Source organism: Microcaecilia unicolor, chromosome 1 (genome assembly GCF_901765095.1).
Source record: "Microcaecilia unicolor chromosome 1, aMicUni1.1, whole genome shotgun sequence".
Classification (NCBI taxonomy): Eukaryota; Metazoa; Chordata; class Amphibia; order Gymnophiona; family Siphonopidae; genus Microcaecilia; species Microcaecilia unicolor.
The window spans coordinates 641494394-641512268 of record NC_044031.1 but is presented as its reverse complement, the minus strand read 5'-3'; the positions used below and the strand labels follow the sequence as shown (position 1 = coordinate 641512268).

Here is a 17875-nt window from a genome sequence, read left to right as displayed (position 1 = left end):
AATGAAATTTTACTTCTTTGATGCTGTAGTTGTGAAGAAATTCTGTTTGAAGTTCAATCCAAATTCTTTGCTTGAGAAAAATTTTAAGTAACAGCTTACCACCTGTAGTTATAAAAGTGTGGGTTTATCCAAATATGTTACACTTGCTAAAACTTGCCACATGATTTTAAATCTCCAAATTATTATAGATAACACATGTAATTAATATCAATTATTGTTAATAAACACTTTGGGCCCTGTTTACTAAGGTGCGTTAGTGTTTTTAGCGTGCCTACACTTAGGTGTGCACTAACCATGTAGGCGCCTATAGGGATATTGTAGGCACATACACAGTTAACGCACATTAAAAACGTTAATGTGCCTATAACGCTGCTTAGTAAACAGGACCCTTTATAATAATTGTACCACCTTCGGGCTCTGAGTTTGCATTAATCCATTTAGATTTCTTTTCCCTGTATGTTTTTGAAACAAACAAGCAAGGTTAGTTTATATTTGGCCCGAATTCTTTGAAATTGGTGTCGAAGTCTGAGGTAAACTGGCCCAACTACATAAAGTAAGACTGACACCGGGTTGAAAGGAAAGCTGGGTTACTTTATAGTTTTAGATATCCATATCTTGGCTTTATAAAATCAGGATTCGGATGACCATGCAATATGGATGTCTAAATACTGGTTTTCAGATGTCCAAAACATGGATCCTGCTTGAAGGGAAAGATAAGTTTTTGTGGACCTTTCCAGTCCTTTATTTTTATTAATCTTACTTTCTTTCTCCTATAATTTTTCTATTTCATACAAATGTTTTCTATTTCTAAATTTTTACTTTTTAAAGGAGGGGAAGTATATGTGGACTGATGGTTCTGCATGGGATTTTGCAAAATTTGGCTCTGGACAACCAGACAATTTGGGAAATGAAAACTATATTGGCTCTTGGTATCCTGAAAATGGTGAGTTCTATGTCTTCTCTCACATCTATCATTCCTTCCTAATGCCTCTGAATCATCAAACCAAATATTCCCTTAGCCTGTATTTATATTTTCCTAAACATGCACAGACATGCTTCAGACATGGAAAAGTTATGCTTTCAATCAGTTAAAGGGGTTAAATATAAAAATGTTTTTCAGGCTAATTTTTCTTTTACAGCTGCTAACTTTAGATATTAAACTGTTAACAGGTTTTTCTTAGCATCTGCTCCAGGCCATTCCCAAGGAGTGGGTAATTAGAAGGGTTAGGTACACTTCTAAGGACTGAGATCTACTTGAAACTTGTGCATAATAACCTCTGTGCAGTTCTGCCCTCCCCCCTGCCCCAATATTTCTCAGTCTCTTCAGCAGGTGGTAGATAGGTCTGGGCAGTCCTGTCCCTTGCGGCCCATTTCGGCTGCTGTGCCATCCTGTGATTTGGGAATTAGCTTGTTGAACAGCATAGGATATAACACATACCTTTGTTTCTGTTAAACAAAACAAAAAAGTGTTCTAGGAGCCTGTCTGTAGTGGGGCATTGGGGCCAGGACCCACTACAGACAGGCTCCTAGAACACTCGGTAGTACATACTCCAACTCTCTTGGCTCTAATCCTCGACTTCTCTTCACCACATTGAACTCTCTCCTCAAGGTGCCCCCTCCCCCAACTCCCCCTTCATTATCTCCTCAGACCCTTGCTGAATTCTTTCACAACAAGGTTCAAAAGATAAACCTTGCGAGATTCCAAGATGGCGGCCGAATAAGACATAAGGAAGGTAGCTCCGCTGTTATCCGCTCTACTCCTGAATATTTTTGCCTTTGACTACTTTGAAACTTTAAATAATATGCCTAAAAGGAGAGGTAAAGCGCGAGCAAGCCCCGTTACTCCCTCCTTACCTAGAGTCGGAACGATGGATCACTTCCTTTTACCGGGCACATCGACGGGGACTGCTTCGCTGCTTGAGGGATTAGGGAGAGGTCTCCCGTTCCCCCAGCTTGAACATGAGATATCTTTCAGCCCCGAAATGAGGCTTCCTCCTCCCATGCCGGCTACGACATCGATTTCGGACCAGAGTCCCCTTGGTGCGCAAGTCGCGACGGGGTTTTCTGGCAAGGGCCCTGAGTCGACGCCTGAGAAGCCGAGGAATCCTTCTGTGGAGAACGCAGAAGTGAAGAGAGGAGAAGTTGTTCCTGTGGAAGAACTTGGAGCAGTGGGAGGTCAATCAGCTCTGCCTACAACCCTCATAACTGATTTCTCAAGTAAGTCGTTTTTACCTGACAAACCTCAGCAAATAACGTTGGATAATATTTGGGAAGCGCTTGTAGGCTTAGAAGCCTCAATTACTCAACAGTTTACTCAGTTAAATAAGAAATTCACGTTAGATAATGAAAGGATAACTGAAATGGACATGAAGTTAAAATCTGTGGGCAAGGAAGTTGAAACTAACTCTGTTGCAATTAAAAACTCTCAACAAATACAAATAAATTTAATTAAAGAGAATATGTATCTTCAAAATAGGATTGAAGTACTAGAGAACTACCAACGTTCAAATGCCATCAGACTGATAAACTTTCCTAAGCAAGTTGCTATTTCCGCATTGATAACTTTCAAGCAATATTTAATAGAAGCTTTAAAAATCCCAGAAAAAACACATCCACCTATTTCAAAGATTTTCTATATAGAACCGTTTCGCAAGAAAGATTCTCTACAAAGTGAGGAGGTTAAAGCTCAACCACTGGACTTAAATTTGACTCAGATTATTGAAGGAGACAATGAGGGTTTAACAACTGCAACGCTTAAAGTGATTTTCATACTCCAACCGGACAGAGACTGGATACTCAAACAATTTTTCCTGAATAAGAGACCTGATTTCCTAGGCTGTAAAATCAGAATGTATCCGGATGTCTCAAGAAATACCCAAAAGAAAAGACAGGAATTTCTGAAACTGAGATCTAAGGCAATACAACTTGGAGCTATTTTTTGGCTGAACTTTCCCTTCAAGTGCGTGATAAAACTTAATTCAATTAAATATATATTTTTTGAGGCTAATCAACTAAACTCTTTTTTGCAGACAAAGCTGAAAGACTTACAACCTCCATTATCAGGAACATTAATAACCTCAACCCCATAAATAATGTATATTGCTTGGTACGCTTAAATCAGCCTCCATTTGTTAGATTTTGAAGTTGTCTTCAAAATTGAATTATTTTCCTGAAAATTGTGATAACTCTCCCCAATATTGTGGACTATAGACGAGAAATGATCTTCTTGTTAATATAATTTTTCCTTTCTTTTCTTTTTTGATGTATCTTTAAGAAATTTACCAAGATACTAAATCGTCTTTATCTGTAATCAAGATATTATGCTTGTATATACATTGAAATGAATAAATAAATAAAAAAAAGATAAACCTTGCTTTCTCTACCTCACCAGCTCTCCCTCCACTAGTCCGTTCCCCTCTCTCTCCTTCCCCTCATTCCCTTTCCTCCTTTCCTGAAGTTACTATTGAGGAAACTACACTTCTCCTTTCTTCCTCAAAATGTACCACCTGTTCCTCTGATCCCATTCCCACCCACCTTCTTAATGCCATCTCTCCTACTCTTATTCCTTTTATCTGTCACATTCTCAACCTCTCACTTTCCACTGCGACTGTCCCTGCTGCCTTTAAACATGCTGTGGTCACACCTCTCCTTAAGAAGCCTTCACTTGACCCTACTTGTCCCTCTAATTACCGACCCATCTCCCTCCTTCCTTTTCTCTCCAAATTACTTGAGCGTGCTGTTCACCACCGCTGCCTTGATTTTCTCTCCTCACATGCTATTCTTGACCCATTACAATCTGGTTTTTGCCCTCTCCACTCAACCGAAACTGCGCTTACTAAAGTCTCCAATGACCTATTACTGGCTAAATCCAGAGGTCAATATTCCATCCTCATTCTTCTTGATCTTTCCGCTGCTTTTGACACTGTCGATCACAGCATACTTCTCGATACCTTGTCCTCACTTGGATTCCAGGGCTCTGTCCTTTCCTGGTTCTCTTTCTACCTCTCCCTCCGCACCTTTAGTGTTCACTCTGGTGGATCCTCTTCTACTTCTATCCCTCTGCCTGTCGGCGTACCTCAGGGTTCTGTTCTTGGTCCCCTCCTCTTTTCTATCTACACTTCTTCCCTTGGTTCATTAATCTCATCCCATGGCTTTTCCTACCATCTCTATGCTGATGACTCCCAAATCTACCTTTCTACCCCTGATATCTCACCTTGCATCCAAACCAAAGTTTCAGCGTGCTTGTCTGACATTGCTGCCTGGATGTCTCAACGCCACCTGAAATTAAATATGACCAAAACCGAGCTTCTCATTTTCCCCCCCAAACCCACCTCCCCGCTCCCCCCGTTTTTTATTTCTGTTGATGGCTCTTTCATTCTTCCTGTCTCCTCAGCTCGAAACCTTGGGGTCATCTTTGACTCTTCTCTCTCCTTCTCTGCTCATATCCAGCAGACCGCCAAGACCTGTCGTTTCTTTCTTTACAACATCCGTAAAATCCGCCCCTTTCTTTCCGAGCACTCTATCAAAACCCTCATCCACACCCTTGTCACCTCTTGTTTAGACTACTGCAATCTGCTTCTTGCTGGCCTCCCACTTAGTCACCTCTCCCCTCTCCAGTCGGTTCAAAACTCTGCTGCCCGTCTCATCTTCTGCCAGGGTCGCTTTACTCATACTACCCCTCTCCTCAAGACCCTTCACTGGCTCCCTAGCCGTTTTCGCATCCTGTTCAAACTTCTTCTACTAACCTATAAATGTATTCACTCTGCTGCTCCCCAGTATCTCTCCACACTCGTCCTTCCCTACACCCCTTCCCGTGCACTCCGCTCCATGGATAAATCCTTCTTATCTGTTCCCTTCTCCACTACTGCCAACTCCAGACTTCGCGCCTTCTGTCTCGCTGCACCCTATGCCTGGAATAAACTTCCTGAGCCCCTACGTCTTGCCCCATCCTTGGCCACCTTTAAATCTAAACTGAAAGTCCACCTTTTTAACATTGCTTTTGACTCGTAACCACTTGTAACCACTCGCCTCCACCTACCCTCCTCTCTTCCTTCCCATTCACATTAATTGATTTGATTTGCTTACTTTATTTATTTTTTGTCTATTAGATTGTAAGCTCTTTGAGCAGGGACTGTCTTTCTTCTATGTTTGTGCAGTGCTGCGTATGCCTTGTAGCGCTATAGAAATGCTAAATAGTAGTAGTAGTAGTAGTAGTAGTAATGCTGCAGGTCCCTTCCCCCAAACACACACCTAGCCCTTTGAGTCATGGCTGCTTTGGCCCCCTCTCCCTTTCCTGGGAGGGGTTCCTTAAGGCTTCCTGAGCAGGCTGGGAACAACTGTATTTTTTTTTTTTAATCTCTGCAGTACTTGAAAAAGGAGAATAAAGAGAAAAAGATACATTAAAGAAAAACACAGAGTTCAAGACAAGTTCTGCCAGCTCTACAATTTGCTGCTCCACATTGCTTATGGGAACTCTTCTGCAGTCCCGAGTCTGCCAGCTGTGCAGGCCGTGGAGTGTCTTCTTGGCTGCGTGGACCACGTGTGCACTGATAGTGGCTCCCTCCAGAAAACTGAAGCACTGTGCAGCTTGCACTGCACGTCGCATGATTTACCCCCTTAGCAGCTTGTACCGTGTATGTGAAGAGGCGTCGGAGGGCACTTCAGCGAACTTGTCCACTGTGATGGAGTCTCCTGAGACTGGGTTGTCTGGTGCAGGGAGGCCTGGGGTGAGGAGCTGTTGTCACAAGAGTCGGAGCAGTTGGAGCGGGTGCTGCTGGTGCCATTTTGTTGGTGGGAACTTCAGCAGCACAGGAGTCAGCGCAACAGTTAATGCAGCAGCCGCTCATGCAGCATGATTCCCCTTTGGTGTGGCACCCACAAGGATGTTGTGGTGGTTCCTCCCTCTCTAGCTCTTCTGTTCTTGCTGGAATTTGTTCTGTTGCTCCATCAGGCCTTCTGCCTGAAGCAGAATAAACCTGTTTCTGAGGCTTTGATGGCTGTGGCTGCAGGCAATGGAGGACTGTTGGATCCTTCAGAGCCATTGACTTCCATGGCAAAGTCTCTGGTTCCAGGGCTGTCTGGTTTGGGGACCCAGTCCTTGGTGCTGCACAGCCCTTTGGGGGCCAAGTGCCCGCATTTGAGTGTGGAGCAGAATGTTCAGGAAGCCTGTGACTTCCTTTCTCTGGAGGAGGATCTGGACTAAGGTCAGGAGTGACTTCCAGAGTCTCTAGAGGACAGAGAGGACAGATCTTTCACTGCCAGGAGCTGCCGCTACTGATGGCTCAGGTGCTGCAGAATCTGAGGCTCAAGGAGGAGGCTCCTTCAGTTCCCAGGAAAGGGAAAGGGAAATGGGACTTCATATACCACCTTTCTGTGGTTTTTGCAACTACATTCAAAGCAGTTTACATAGTATATTTAGGTACTTGTTTTGTACCAGGGGCAATGGAGGGTTAAGTGACTTGCCCAGAGTCACAAGGAGCTACAGTGGGAATCAAACTCAGTTCCCCAGGAAGGGTACGTGTGCCACCCAGCGGGTTTTCCCTTTTAATGAGGACCTCAAGGAGTTTGTAGATGCTCAGTGGCAGCATCCAGGAGCGCCCTTGCAGACAGTGAGGGCCATGGCTCGCCTTTACCAACTTCCTTATGAGCACCAGGAGTGTTTTCATTTACCAAACGTGGATGCCCTGGTTACATGCATGACCAAGAAGACAGCAGTTATGGTAGAGGGTGGTGCTGCAGTTACGAATCCACAGGATCACCGTATGGAGACTCTCATGAAGTGGTCCTATGAGGCAGTTATGAGGCACGTGCTTGTTTCCGCTGGGCAGAGGAGTTACTCGATGCTCCTGAGAGCACGTCAGAGGACCTCATTATTTTGGAAATGGGAACAGCTTTCCTGTTGGGGATGAGATCTGTTTGGGGAGGACTTGGACAAGTTGGCGAAGGATTTAGGGAATTTGAAGACTCCTTGGCTGCCAGATTCTTGGGCTCACTTTGTTATTTGGGGAGTTTCCCGAGGGTGTCTCAGGGGCATCTAGTGCTCTCACCAGGGCTGATTTGCCAGTTCTCAGCGAGGTCATTTGTGGAACCACTTCAGGTCCTTTCTGTCCTTTCGGGGTGGACATCACGAAGATTGTGAATGAGCCAGGGCACTACCGGGGCTTCCCACTCTGCACAATGAAGGTTTGGGGGTCCGGGTCCAGGCTCCAGATCCACCCATTCGAGGGTGGTTGCAACATTTCTATTGGACCTGGACCCACATCACCATGAACCGATGGGTCCTGGACCTTCTCCAATTCAGTTACAGTCTGGAATTCCATTCTCTCCTGACAGACCTGTTCATCAGTTCATCTTGCAAGGCGGTACAGAAGTCCATGGACATGCGTCAGACCTTGGATAGGCTTTTGGAGTTGGAAGCAATAGTACCAATGCCTCTGGCCAAGAGAGGTTTTAGCAGATATTCCATCTACTTTATGATCTCCAAGAAGGAGGGGACTTTCCATCTCATTCTGGATCTCAATGGAGTAAACAGGGCACTCAAGCTTTCCCCGTTCCACATGGAGACACTGCGATTGGTCATTGTAGCTGTCCACTAGGGGGAGTTCTCTTCACCTTTCAGAGGCATATCTCCATATTCCGATCCATCTGGCCCATCGCTGGTTTCTGCATTTTGCGGTCCTCGGTCAACACTACCAGTTCCGTGCCCTGCCATTCGGGCTGGCGCCAGCACCATACACTTTTTCCAAGGTAATGATCGTGGTGGCTGCTCACTTGCGCCAGGACGACTGGTGATTCAGACCAAGTCCTTTGAGGAGAGCAGGTGGGCTACCGATTATGTGGTTGGTCTCCTGAGGCAGCTCAGTTGGGTAGTCAATGCTGCTAAGAGCAGTCTTACCCTGGTGTAGTATCTGGGGTACCTGGGTGTGCACTTCAGAACCCTCCTGGCAAGGTGTTTCCTCTGTAGCACCACATCTTGAAGCTGCAGGCACAGGTCCATCAGCTCGCTCGGCTGTGGCATTTATTGGCGTGGATTGTCCTCCAGGTATTGGGTTCCATGGTAGCAACAATCGAGGTGGTGCAGCGGACGCGCATGCGCCATTCTCAGTTGGCGCTATTCACTCACTGGTTACCAGTGCTGGATGACCTCCAGGCCCATATCCCATTAAGAGAGCAGGTGTGGGAATCCCTGAACTGGTGGCTGGATGGGGTGGACCTTAAGTCCCTGGAGTGGACAATGATTACCACAGACACCAGTCTCTCTAGTTGGGGGGGGGGGGGGTCCACTGCCAGGGTCAGGTTTCCCAGGATCTCTGGTCTGCGCCTGAGTCCTGGTGATCCATCAATCATTTGGAGACCAGGGCCATTCATATGGCTCAGGTGGCCATCCAGCCTTTGCTTCTCAACAGTGCTGTGCGAGTCCTTTTCAACAATGTGACAGCAGTGGACTACATCAATCATCAAGGCAGCAAATGGAGTTGTCCTCTGGCCCTGGAGGCAGCGGAGTTCATGTCCTGGTCAGAGAGCCATCTGTGGTGCCTGTCAGCGGTACATGTGGTGGGGGTTACCAACTTAGAGGCAGACTTCCTGAGCAGGAATGTGTTGGACCAGGTGAGTGATCCCTCTCTAATGCAGCATTTGGGTCATGGTGAACCGCTGGGGGAAACCTCAAATAGACTTGATGGCCACATTCATGAATGCCAAAGCTCCTCGGTTTTTCAGTTGTAGGAAGGAGCCAATGTCAGATGGCCTCGACGCCTTGGTGCCCACGTGTTTGTGTGTGGCTCTATGGGTATCACACCAGTCCTCAATACCAGCCACACACAAACCCATCTTGGTGCAACCGTGGCCACATCAGGGCCGCTCATTGGTCAGGTCCTTAAGCAGATAGAGTGCCATTGCGGACACATGGTTGTCATTGCTTCAGATTGGCCTCGTTGGCCTTGGTATGAGGATCTCCAGCGGCTTGTGACAGGCAAGCCCCTTCATTTGTTTTTGGAGAGTCCTCTTCGGACATCCATACCAGAGCTGTTGCATTTTCTACAGGATGGGCTAGAGAACGGGTTGTCCCTTTCTTTTGTCTTTCCTCATATGGGATAAGTTCCATCCCTTCTATCATTTTGGTTACTGTTCTTTGAACTTTTCTAATTCCGCTATATCTTTTCTGAGATACGGCGAGTAAAATTGAAGGTTGCACTGTGGAACAATACAGAGGCATTATAATATTTTTGATCTTATTTTACATCCCTCACCTAATAATTCCTAGTTATTGGATACAGTAGGATTTGATGGGTTTTGGAGGGCTCCCCATATAATATAAGGGGGTAACTGTGAGATGTGTACCTGGGACCTTTTGTATGAAGTCCACTGTAATGTCCCCTAGGGTGTCCCACTGCTCTGCTGGGATATCTGTGTGGCCAGTCCACTAAGAAAACTGGCCCCTCATACATCCCAATAGCTTGATTTTGTGCATTTTTCCCTTGAATTTTTTTTTCCATAATGGCCTTAAAATATAGACACACTGAGTACAAAAACATCTAGCAAATGACCATTTTTGAAACAAAAAATTGATCATTTTTCTGATTTACTACTGGATGTTTGTAAAACGTCTAAAATCGGATTTAGATGTCATATCAAAAATGCTCTTTATAGACAACTCAAAACAGCAAAAGTAGAGACTGACAAATGCGCAAACCAATAGCGAGATAATATAAAAAACCAGTTTATTCAGAATATTCATATCAAGGACCCGACACGGTCCGTGTTTCAGCACAAAAGCGCCTCCCTCAGGGGTCACAATCAACTTTCTGCAAAAAACAGGACAAATTAAAAACATAATATTAAGAGATTTCAAATCAAATATATCCGCCTTAATAAAATATGTAGCCAAACATATACAGACATTCATAATAGTATTGCACATTTGTAAATATAAAATGATAAATTATGTAAAAAAATGTTAATATATTATAATTATGTGAGCAGATATTGTGGACAGAGAAACACCAAACAATGAAAAGTGATAACTGTCAAATAAATGACTGATAAATGAAAGGCATAGGTCAGGCTGATGAAACATCAACATATATATTTATCCTGATCTAATAGTAAAAAAATACATTCATACAACTTGAACAAGTAAAATACGTCAATACATCATGATCCGACACCATTTAATACTACATTATATTTACATATTAATTATAAATATAATTCAATGAAATAATGTCAAACCTCTGAGAAGAAGCTGATAGGGTTGAATAATTCCTTTATGTATGCAAGTTAATCCACTGTAAAAGGATAAAAACATTTTTAAAATACTACAAAGGGATAAAATTCCTGTTATTTCATAAAAATGTAAATCAGTTAAAATGGGCCATTCTATATATATGTATATAGATCACCATCTTTATACAAAACATAGGTGTATATTTTTGTCTATTTGAGCAGGGACTGTCTTTCTTCTGTGTTTGTACAGCGCTGCGTACACTTTGTAGCGCTCTAGAAATGTTAAATAGTAGTAGTAGTAGTAGTAGTAAAACATGTATTTATGTCTAAACAGGCAAATGCCTAAGTAAACTATTGGAATGTGTTGTGCACTGTAATACCTAAAATTACTGAATATGTATCATTCGCATGAAACGTTCCAAAATAGAGGGATAAAGAGTATATGTCACATATTGACACTAGCTCACATTACCATCAAGATGTGAAGAGAACGAGAGAGCTATACAGCACTCCAAAAAATATAGAGTTATAAATCAAATAACTGAAGAAATAATTATATAGTATAAATAAAATGCCTTCCACAGAGAAAAAATGTATATACACAAACATACCGAATGGATAGGTATACAGAGGAAAACTACAAACAGACCCATTGCACCAAAAGACAAAAAGAAAGTGTGACCAATAAATGCTTGAAAAACAGAACATACTCTGAGTCTAACTTAATTCAATAAAAACAATGAAGCAAGAAATAAATACTCCAAAAAAGATGAGAAATGAAGACCACAAAACAATCCTGATCAAACAAAAATCTTACCAGAGAGAACAAAAGAACAGCCAACCGATCAGTAAACACCATGTGACAAGAAACAGAATGCCAGGAAATGGCGCCGAAACACGGACCGTGTCGGGTCCTTGATATGAATATTCTGAATAAACTGGTTTTTTATCTCCCTATTATCTCCCTATTGGTTTGCGCATTTGTCAGCCTCTACTTTTGCTGTTTTGCTTTGACTTTCCGTGGAGGCTCCTCCTGTCTTCTTGGATTTGCTTTATAGACAACTATGAGGTTCATTTTCGAAAGAGAAGGATGCCCATCTTTCGACACAAATCAGAAGATGGGCGTGCTTCTCACAGGGTCGTCCAGATCGGTATAATCGAAAGCCGATTTTGGTCATCCCCAACTGCTTTCCGTTGCAGGGACGACCAAAGTTCAAGGGGGTGTATCGGAGGCGTAGCGAAGGCGGGACTTGGGCGTGCCTAAAACATGGAAGTCCTCGACCCATAATGAAAAAAAAAGGGCATCCCTGACGAGCACTTGGATGACTTTACCTGGTAGTGTTATTCTTACTACCAAGACACAAAAAGGTGTCCAAACTGACCAGATGACCACCGGAGAGAATCGGGATCACCTCCCATTACTCCCCCAGTGGTCACTAACCCCCTCCCACCCTCAAAAAATGTCTTTCAAAATATTTTGTGCCAGCCTCTATGCCAGCCTCAGATGTCATACTCAGGTCCATGACAGCAGTATGCAGGTCCCTGGAGCAGTTTTAGTGGGTGCAGTGCACTTCAGGCAGGTGGTGGACCCAGGCCCATCCCCCTCCCTACCTGTTACATTTGTGGAGGAAACAGCGAGCCCTCCAAAACCCACCACAAACCTACTGTACCCACATCTATCGTAATGGTGTACAGTTGTGGGTAGTGGGTTTTGTGGGGGGGTTGGGGGGCTCAGCACTCAAGGTATAGGAGTTATGTTCCTGGGAGCAATTTATGAAGTCCACTGCAGTGCCCCCTAGAATGCCCGGTTGGTGTCCTGGCAAGTCAGGGGGACCAGTGCACTACAAATGCTAGCTCCTCCTGCGACCAAAGGGCTTGCATTTGGTCGTTTCTGAGATGGGTGTCCTTGGTTTCCATTATCGCCGAAAATCAGAAACGACCAAGTCTAGGGACGACCATCTCTAGGGATGACCTAAATTTCAAGATTTGGGCGTCCCTGTCCATATTATCGAAACAAAAGATGGACGTCCATCTTTTTCGATAATACGTGTTTCTCCGCCCCTCCATTGGGACATTTTGTGAGGACGTCCTCAACAAAACTTTGGTGTCCCTTTCGATTATGCCCCTCCACATGTCTTTATAAAGTAGTGTCTAAGTAGGCACCTCAGCCTCTTAACCTAGGAACCCTGTAATAAATATACCTTCTGTATTCTATGGCATTACACTAGGAAATAGACTAAGGAATGAGTAAAAATAGTGCCAGACAGACTTCACAGTCTGTGCTCTACATATGACAAATCAGATGAGTTGGAATGGGCTTCAACAGCAACTCTAGTAATTATGAAGAAGGGCCAGTGCCAGGCAGATTTCTAATAGTCTGAGTCCCAAAATTGGGAAAGATGGAATGTGTATTTGATACCACATTCATATGATATGCTATCAGTGCAAGTGGGGAAGACATCTTAAAGGGGAACTTAGTGAGTAAAATTGCTAACTGGTAATACTGTTGGGTTCGTTGGCTCAGTCATAAATTGATAATGAATTTAAATGTTGGGCAGACTGGATGGCCCATGCAGTATGTTACTATGATTAGGCAAACTAGTTTGATCCTATCTTTACCTCTTATCATTCTTTATATTACAAGGTGCCTTTCATGTCCCATGAGTGCCACCGTGAAATTTAGAACAAAATTGTTGGGGTTTTGTTCAAATTGTGAGGTCTGACAGATTTTCTTTCGTTCTTGTTTCAGATCATATTACCTGGAATGATTACCCTACAAGTTATTCCTTTCCATTTGTCTGTAAATACCAACTAAGGAACAGGTAAAGGAGCCTCATTCCTCCATAACATCTACTATGATGGTATAGAAATGCCATTTTCTGAAGCACTTTGTTAGAAATATATTAATTGCAGGCTGCTTTTGTGCTTTCAGACCATTCTGCTGATCCTGTAAATCTGTTTCAGAAATAAATATGAATCAAAAGGATTCTTTATTGTCATATATTATCACCAAGAGATATGAATAGTATCTAGCTTAAAAATTTGGAGGTAATTTGCTAATTTCTCCAGAGGAGCAACCTGGCAAATAAGGTTTGGCAATTCACTCCAGAAGAAGGATCTGTTCAATTGAACAAATATAAGTGAACTTCATGTAAATGAGCAAACAGTGAAGAAAAATATACCCACTCTGCTCCAAAACTCTCATAGGCCTTTATTTAGTAAATTGCATTTGGGTTTCTTATGCTTGTTAATTGGAAACTTGGAACTCTAAAAGCAATTAACATGCTGCCTTAATATAATTGCTCTGCCTCTGGGTGGGCCTGAAGCTTCGATAGTGGAGATTTAGGTATGTGCATGTTAATCTTTTTGTGCTTCTGGTTGGTAAATCTTTGAGGTCTGCCATGTATACCGGGGCCTCCCCGTGAATAATTTTATGAACCAGGGTGCAGATTTTGAACACAATTCGTTCTTTGATTGGGAGCCAATGTAGTTTTTCTTGTAAGGGTTTGGCACTTTTGAATCTCGTTTTTCCAAATATGAGTCTGGCTGTGGTGTTTTGGGCGGTTTGGAGTTTCTTAATATATTGCATTGCAGTAGTCTAGGTGACGTGTAGTACCATTGATTGTACCAGTCTGCGGAATATTTCCCTCGGGAAGAAAGGTTTTACTCGTTTGAGTTTCCACATTGAGTGGAACATTTTCTTTGTTGTAGTTTTCGCTTGGCTTTCTAGCATGAGGTTTCAGTCGATTGTAACTCCGAGAATTTTCAGGCTGTCTGAAACAGGAAGGGTGTAATCTGGGGTGTTTATATTTGTGGGTTTGTTTGTGTTGTATTGGGATGAGAGGATGAGACAGTGTCGTTTTTCTGCGTTGAGTTTTAGTTGAAATGCATCCGCCCATGAGTTCATGATTTGGAGGCTGAGTTTGATTTCGTTTGTGAATTATGTTAAATCATGTTTGAACGGGATGTATATCGTGACATCATCTGCGTAGATGTAAGGTTTAAGGCCTTGATTGGATAGGGATTTGGCTAGTGGGGTCATCATCAGGTTGAAAAGGGTCGGTGATAACGGTGATCCTTGGGGTACACCACATTCTGGTTTCCATGGTGATGATATGGTCGAATTTGATATCACTTGGTATGTTCTTGTGGTTAGGAAACCCTTGATCCAACTAATTACACTTCCACTGATCCCAAAGTATTCTAGGATGTTTAGCAGTATTTTATGGTTACCATGTCGAACGCACTAGACATGTCAAATTGTAGGAGAAGTATGCTTTTGCCTGTTGCAATTTCTTGTTTGAATTTGGTTAGGAGAGTAATGAGTACTGTTTCGGTGCTGTGGTTGGAGCGAAATCCTGATTGTGATTCATGTAATATTGAGAATTTGTTTAAGTAGTCAGTAAGTTGATTGGTTACCATGCTTTCCAGCAGTTTGACTACCAGAGGGATAGATGCTACCGGGCGGTAGTTGGTGATTTCATTTGCTTTTTTTTTTTTTTTGTATCTTTGGGTAATGGGGTGAGTAGTATGTTACCTTTGTCCTTAGGAAAAAGTCCATGTTGCAACATATAGTTTAGGTGTAATGTGAGGTCAGCTATGAAGCATTGATGGGCAGATTTTATTAGGTGGTTGGGGCATGTGTCCAGTTTACAGTGGGTCTTGGTGAACCTGTTAATCGCTTGGGTGACAATTTCATCGGTAAGGAGAGCGAAGTTTGACCAGATTCGGTCTGCTGGGTATTCACTGAGGATTGGGTCCAGGCAGTCAATGAATTTTTCAATTTCAGTGGTGTTCTGTGATAACATATTACATAGGTTTACTATTTTGTCATTGAAGTATTTAGCAAGTTGGTCTGCAGATGGGGTGTCTGTGTTGGTTGTGGTAACCAATGTGGTATCTAGTCATTTGTTCACGATAAAATCTATTGTACTTTTTTGATATCTTGCCAAGTACTTGTGACCTGGATTGGCCACTGTTGGAAACAGGATGCGGGGCTTGATGGACCTTCAGTCTGTCTTAGTATGGCAATATTTATATACCTATGTACTTAGTTATGCAAGTTCTCTGAGATGTACACCATCCAGTCCAGGCGATTTGCTGTTCTTCAGCTTGTCAGATTGCCCCATTATATATTCCAGGTTTACAGAGATTTGATTCAGTATCTCTGACTTGTCAGCACTGAATACTTGTCACGTTTTCAAGGCAGGAACTAGGATTGTGAGCCCTTGGGCCACTGCTGAGGAGCAGCAGTGGCAGGCAAAACCACCCCACACAGGGATAAGGCAGAACTCTGACAGCAGGGCCAGCTAGACTTCACCTGCACTTGACCACCGTTCCTCAGGAGTTGAGCCCCTGGGTGCAGGTGGCCGGCAGGACTTACCGGACAGGACAGGAAAGGAACTGGAAACCAGCAGGATACACACAGGGACTAGAGCACACATGGAGGCTAGGCAGAATACTAGACTAGGACTCTCAGACAGACAAGGGACAGAACTGAAAGCTGCAAGCAGCCACTGAAACAGGGAAGAAACACAGGCAACCAAGAACTAGACAAAGACACACAACGAGAAACAAGACTGGGAAACAAGCAACACAGTACAAGAAGCTACACAAAGACTAAACTAGAATCAGGCAAGAATACAGACTATAATCTGGACTAGGCAGAAGTGCAGCAGCACCCCAACATACCAGGGCCTTAGGTGATGCAAAGGCAAAGCAGAGAGTTCCAAATGGCTAATAAGCCCAGCAGCAGCTGAGATTCAGCTGCAGCAATCACCAAGTAGCTACGGGTGCTGTGCAGGCTCAAACAAGCCAAGCAAGTCTGGCAGGCCGGAAGATCCGGTCTGGACTGGGCTGAAATCTGGAACGGGAAACAGCACACAGACAATGCAATGCAGCCACCAGGTCTGGCCACCAGAGGGCAAGAGGAACACAAACCAAAACACAGGCAGAAAGCATACTGAAGCACAGAGAGGCTTAACACACACAGGTGCAGTATAGTGGAGAAATCAGAGCCATGCTGGAAGCAGCCAGCACACAGAGACAGAGACAGAACTAACTCATAAAGACCAGACAGATGCCAGCTTAGAAGCTGACCACCAGAAATAAGGTAAGCCTGAGAGTGGTCACGACCACAGACGTGACAGTACCTCCCCCTCAAGGCTCCCGAAAGAGAAGGGTGCCCATCTTCCGACACATCTCTCAGGGTCACCCAAATCGGCATAATTGACAGCCGATTTTGGGCATCCTCAACTGCTTTCCGTCGCGGGGACGACCAAAGTTCACGGGGGCGTGTCGGCACCGTAGCGAAGGCGGGACTGGGGTGTGATTAAGAGATGGGCGTCCTCGGCTGATAATGGAAAAAAGGAGGGCGTCCCTGACGTGCCCTTGGCTGACTTTACTTGGTCCATTTTTTCTTGTGACCAAGCCTCAAAAAGGTGCCCGAACTGACCAGATGACCACCAGAGGGAATCGGGAATGACCTCCCCTTACTCCCTCAGTGGTCACCAATTCCCTCCCACCCTAAAAAAAAACTTAATTTTTTTTTTGCCAGCCTCAAATGTCATACACAGCTCCATGACAGCAGTATGCCGGTTCCTGGAGCAGTTTTAGTGGGTGCAGTGCACTTCGGGCAGGTGGACCCAGGCCCATCCCCCCACCTGTTACACTTGTGGTGGTAAATGTGAGCCCTCCAAAACCCACCCAAAACCCACTGTACCCACATGTATGTGCCCCCTTCACCCCTTAGGGTATGGTAGTGGTGTACGGTTGTGGGGAGTGGGTTTGGGGGGGCTCAGCACCCAAGGTAAGGGAGCTATGCACCTGGGAGCAATTTGTGAAGTCCACTGCAGTGCCCCTTAGGGTGCCCGGTTGGTGTCCTGGCATGTGAGGGGGACCAGTGCACTACGGATTCTGGCTCCTCTCATGACCAAAGGGCTTGGATTTGGTTGTTTTTGAGATGGGTGTCCTCGGTTTCCATTAGGGCCGAAAACCGGAGACGACCATCTCTAAGGTTGACCATCTCAACATTTAGGTCAACCATCTCTAAGGTCGACCTAAATGTTGAGATTTGGGTGTCCCCGACCGTATTATCGAAATGAAAGATGGATGCCCATCTTGTTTAGATAATACAGGTTTCCCCGCCCCTTCGCAGGGCCATCCTGCAAGGACGCCCTCATGAAAACTTGGATGCCCCGTTTGATTATGCCCTCCACGTGTTTTTGCTTCCAACACAAATCTAGTACGTGTGTAATTCTCAGGTCCAAATCAGGGATTTTCCTTCCATACTTATTCAACTTTTGCTCCTGCTATTTGACCTGAACTTTCACTTGCTCACTATATTTAAATATTCTGTAAATTTTTATAAGGACTGATTTATCCAGTGAGACAATAGTATACCACAGTGTCTGCAATCCCATAAAATATATATTGTGTATGTTGCATTTTTTCTTATTTCTAATCACTTACTTTTCTTTTGCAGAATATGCTGTGACTCCGGCTATATAAAGCCAGTGAAGACTTAATTCTGCATTTTGCTAGAGAGAAGAGAAGAAGACTACAACCATTGATTCATGAAGAGGAAGAGCTGATAGATTGATAAAACTGCTTTGTATATATTCATTATAATCATAGGAATAATCAAATTGTT

At 43.9% G+C, this 17875-nt stretch overlaps 1 protein-coding gene across 1 annotated transcript in view; it reads left to right on the top strand.

The window, feature by feature from the left end:
- LOC115460526 (lectin-like) overlaps window positions 1-17875 on the top strand; it is a 48102-nt gene extending 30227 nt beyond the window's left edge. Inside the window, exons 5-7 of the mRNA XM_030190294.1 lie at window positions 829-943; window positions 12974-13046; window positions 17708-17875. Coding sequence (XP_030046154.1) covers window positions 829-943; window positions 12974-13046; window positions 17708-17750 — 231 coding nt within the window. The 3' untranslated portion in view covers window positions 17751-17875. The remainder of the gene's footprint in view (window positions 1-828; window positions 944-12973; window positions 13047-17707) is intronic.